The sequence below is a fragment of the Penaeus chinensis genome, chromosome 6 (genome assembly GCF_019202785.1).
Source record: "Penaeus chinensis breed Huanghai No. 1 chromosome 6, ASM1920278v2, whole genome shotgun sequence".
NCBI classification, from domain to species: Eukaryota; Metazoa; Arthropoda; class Malacostraca; order Decapoda; family Penaeidae; genus Penaeus; species Penaeus chinensis.
In genome coordinates this window covers 19,003,800-19,008,799 of record NC_061824.1, presented here as the reverse complement: position 1 = coordinate 19,008,799, position 5,000 = coordinate 19,003,800, and the positions used below count along the sequence as shown (strand labels likewise).

General features: G+C 31.3%; 2 protein-coding genes across 2 annotated transcripts in view; one reads left to right on the top strand and one right to left on the bottom strand.

The window, feature by feature from the left end:
• LOC125026442 (urocanate hydratase-like) overlaps positions 1-5,000 on the top strand; it is an 84,778-nt gene that overhangs the window by 34,900 nt on the left and 44,878 nt on the right. The gene's annotated exons all lie outside the window — the stretch shown is intronic.
• LOC125026443 (zinc finger protein 558-like) lies at positions 264-4,311 on the bottom strand. Its single transcript, XM_047614898.1, has 2 exons — positions 4,273-4,311; positions 264-2,040 (listed from the first exon to the last, which is right to left on the bottom strand). Exon 2 carries the CDS (start codon positions 1,373-1,375, stop codon positions 551-553), a length of 825 nt encoding a protein of 274 aa, XP_047470854.1. The 5' UTR covers positions 1,376-2,040; positions 4,273-4,311; the 3' UTR covers positions 264-550.

Below are 5,000 nucleotides of genomic sequence, written 5' to 3'. Positions count from 1 at the left end.
TGAATGAAGGCTTATGTTACTCTGTTAAAATCTTTTAGTTATCCATGTACATTTTCATGGATTTATGTTAATGGTAAAACATTCCTGTGTGTTTTTAAAAAATATTTTCTTGCATATATTATTTTGCAATTGATGCAGTCACTTTGTATACAGAAAGTTCATAAAATGAAACATGCCTAGAGCATACAAATATCTTTTGATTTATTTTCATCTGCATTCATTTCTTTAAATGTATAATATGGGAATATATGATACAACAGACAGACACTCATTATTTTTATTAAAAGTGCAAAGACTGCAGTTGTATCAAAATGTGGAATGGAAAGCTGTGTATAAACTCTGTAAAAAATATCAGTTTTACAAAAAGAGTTTACTAATCATCATACAGACATATTCTGTAAATGCTTTTTGTTGTAATAAACCCTTACAATCCTTTGCTTTCTAAATAAATACAGTGCACTTAATTTTCTAAATATTCATCAACATCTATTCATCATGGAAAAAAAAGGGTACAAACACTTACTACATGCCCTTCTAATGTTTGTGTCTTTTATGAATGATTGTCCACCTCCAACATCAAACTGTGGACTAAGTCCTCATCAGATGGTCCCTCTGTCATATCACGCATACTTAGTTCCTCATCACCTTCATTTAAACACACTTCAAGAGGAAGGTAGTCATTCAGCTCTTCCTCATCGTCTTCTAGATCAATAACCTCAATCTCCTTTGGCGTACTTCTACCACCATTTCCGCTTCCTCTCCATGGGCTGATGTTCACAGATTGCCAGCAATTGCTACTTTGGATTATATCATTATGTGATAGGGCTTTGCTGTGCTGAGTTTCAGTATCTTTTCTTCCTAGACAGTATGATTCTATGTGGATTTCCAGATTGAAGGCATGGGCAAACCTCTTTCCACAGTTTATGCACATGTGGGGTTTCTGAGTTACATGGACTTTCTCATGGGCTTCTAGGCTTGGGAAATCAGTGTACACCTTGCCACAATCCTTGCAGGAAAATGTTGGTGGGTGAGCCATAACATGGTTCTTGAAACTCCCCAGCTGTAGGTAAACCTTACCACATTTCTTGCACTCATAAGGCTTGTCGTTGGCATGGACTTTGTAATGGGTGTCAATGCAACTTTCATTACTAAATTTCTTATCACATATACCACACTCAAACTTCTCTTCACCTGTGTCATTCATCCTGTGGTACTTGAAGTAGAACTCCGTTTTGAACTGCTTTCCACAATCCTGGCACTCGAATAACTTCTTGCCGTCATGCATACGGACGTGTATCCTCCAAGCTTGTGGTGCAGAGAACCTTCGTCCACACTCAAAACACTCATATGCAATGGGCTGGACACTGTCATTCATTATCTCAAACTACATTTGTTTTATATAAAGTTACAACACTGGATATAAAGCTATTTAATGAGTATTCACTGGGACAAGAAATGCATATTGATTCAACAAAATCAATATATAATTTTTTTTCTTTGGATTATACCAAAGGCATATTGGTATTTTTAACAACAAAAATAACTGCAAGCTGAGTTATGGTTGTACTTTTGTTTACAGAGTTGCAGAACAGTTTCTGAACTGCATGACCTGAATATTTAAAAAAATATTCATAATATTTGGGTAATAAAATATTCATATATTTAAAATAAAATGCAAAGTCATACTTTGGAGAAAAAAAAAGGTATAAAATGACTAGCCTATCTGAGCACACATATAACTGCAGAATTATGAACACATAAATAAATTTTCCAAGACAGTAATTACACCCTTTCTTGGACTAAGGGCAATAAATATAATCTAACAAAGAGAAAACAAGAATAAAATTCTATTCTACATGTAATTTGGTTTGGCAGGCCCGGTTGTGTGTTTTGGAAGCAAGTGTTTAACAAACATCAAGGAAACCATGGTGTCTTTTGGGGTCGAGGCTGCAGGCTGTCAGGGCAGTGGGTGTTCTTGCAGGCCCTTTCCATAGGTCTCTCTGTTAATGCTGCTCTTCCAGCCTTCCTTGTATATGCCAACTGGAAAAAGGAATAAAAAATAACAATATATATATATCAAAACATTTACACATTAGTGTTCAAAAATATTACATGAAATACAGCCACATTGAGATAGACAGCACTGAATCTGTGAGGTTTCAAGCTAAAGAATAGTAATTTTCACACGATAAAATGAAGTTTTCAATATGGTACTACACCATAAAAAGAACTTTATCATGACATGAAAAGCTGAATATTTTTTACTATTCCCTCGCTGGAAGTACTCAATTTCATATATAAGTAAGTATTCATAAAAACACAAAATTTACAAATTTATTTGAAAGGACTGAAATATCGGCATTTCTGGCTATGGAAGCAACTGTCACCGATTATTCATGAGACCTTCAAGATGATGATGATGATGATGATGATGATGATGATGATGATGATGATGGTGAAGGTGATGGTGATGGTGATGGTGATGATGATGAAACTTACAGAATAAGTTTATTTAATCAATCAATTTGCAAAACCTTCTTGTGAAGCTGAAACAATCCGCCTTTTTGGCCCCATTCGTAAGTCTACTTTAGGTTTTATAATATAGGATCAATGCTTTGTACTGCATCAATGGCTATTAATATATAATATTTGAGTTTGAAATATAACTCACACATACTTGAAACTTTTGGGCATGTGAGATATATATAAAGATTTGTCACTGCCTTTAAGAAGTAAAATTATAGGATATATAGTTTCTGTAGTATGTAATTACAAAGTCACACATAGTCCCCCTAAATAGTATTCCAGGGAATATAACAACAATCATGGATTTTCTACTTGCTTCACTCAGCTTTTATCTGGGAACAGTACCATACATTACTTGGTATTTCAGAGTTTTTGGTCAAGTTTTATAATCCTTTTTTAATTACCTTCCCTTATAAAATTTCCTAGGAATGTTATTTCTACCTTCCTATACAATATCAGCCCAACGGATCAATTACTTAACCCAACCACCACGGATTTACATTATGTCCCCTATTGCTTTTTTGTGAATTTTGCTACATACAGATGGCTCAACATGTGCTCGGCCGGCAAGGAGTCTGTCAATAGGCCCTAGTGACTGATTCTGATATATAATGAAATCTACTGAAAATACTTTACTACCATAATTAAGAAGCACTGGCCTTTGTGCTGTTGGCACTCTGGCAGAAGCTAACACGTCTTCACCACATATATCCTGACGAAATAAGAGCTTCCCAACAAGGGCAAATTACTTCAAGCTATAAACTCCATCTTCCTAAAATGTTAATGGCTGCTCTCTGATGAGGTGTTGAGGGCTCAGCAATTCCTTGTGCTGGACGTCAGACTGAAGGTCATCCATTGCTGATCAAACCAAGTTCCAGATAGAACACCTTTTGCGGCCTTTATCTAAACTTACAATCCACTCTAACCAACCAAACATTTCTCTTCGTAAATGATATATGGGCAGTCATAAGAAATTTAAAACGTTTTAAGATTTTAAAAAAAATATATAAAATAACCATAAAAAGGTCAAGTAATTATGATGTTAATTCCTTCGTAAATCACTCGCAAAAATATTTAGCTATTAGAAGTTACTCAGCATTTCTTTTTTAATACATTCACTTATAAAATCCCAACCTTCAAAAAATATCACTTCCAATGTCCTACAGCGCACAACTTCCGCTAATTCCACAAACAACCAAAGCTCCTTTTATGTTGCTAACAACTACACTGCATAAATAAATTCGTTGTATTAAATCACAAGTCTCCCCTTTGCAAAGTAATGAATAGATGGACAGATAATGGATAGAACAGATAAGGAACAGAATAGATAACGAATAAAATAGAATAGACAATAGATAATGAATTAGAACATATAACGATTAGAATGGAATAGATAATGATGATGGACAGAATATAACAGATAATAGATAATGAATAGACTAGAATAAAATAGAATAGATAATGGATAACGAATAGAATAGATCAGATAATAAATAACGACTAGAACTGAATAGATAATGGATAACGAATAGATATAGAGATCGCAAAACCAACAAAAACATAGTTGTCTTTGTCCTTCTCATATCCTGGTCATTAATTATCATTTAACCCATTACTAACGCCTTCATGTTTAAATTACAAACGTCTTATCATGATATAAACCATCTCCAAGTGAGATTATAGCCTGACAAGCCTGCAAAGAAGTAAAAAATCCTAATTTTTCTCATATTTCTAAAATTAATTTACCCTTGTTTGTTTGGTTCCAATAATGCTCTGTCAAGAGCGATCTTATAATCGAAGGAATAGATGTAAGTGTTCTAAAGTCATTCATATTATCTTTTCTGTGCTTATTTTTATTGTTATTATGATAACAATCACGTTTCTGATAATGGTGAGATTGATAACATCAGTGCAAAATAATAATGATGATGATGATGTAAAAATATTACCATTATCATGGTTCTTATTTTACTCTTATTCTTATTCTCGTTCTTATACTAATGCTTGTTCTTAGTCTTATTGTTACTATAATTATTGTTATTGTTATTATTATCTTTCCTCTTCGTTTTCTTCTTCTTCCTCTAATTATAATAATAATAATAATAATAATAATAATAATGATAATAATAATAATAATAATAATAGTTATTATTATTATTATTATTATTATTATTATTATTATTATTAAATATATAATAATAATAATTATTATTATTATCATAATTATAATAATAATAATAATAATAATGATAATAATAATAATAATGATAATAATAATAATAATAATAATAATAATAATTGTTATTATTATTATTATTTGTATTATTATTATTATTATTATTATTATTATTATTATTATTATTATTATTATTATTATTATTATGATTATGATTATGATTATTATTATTATTATTATTATTGTTAGTATTATTATTACTATTACTACTACTATTATTATTATTATCAGTATTATC

Coding starts and splice junctions, on each gene's coding strand:
- LOC125026443 (XM_047614898.1), bottom strand. CDS start 1,375: ATGAATGACAGTGTCCAGCCCATTGCATATGAGTGTTTTGAGTGTGGA.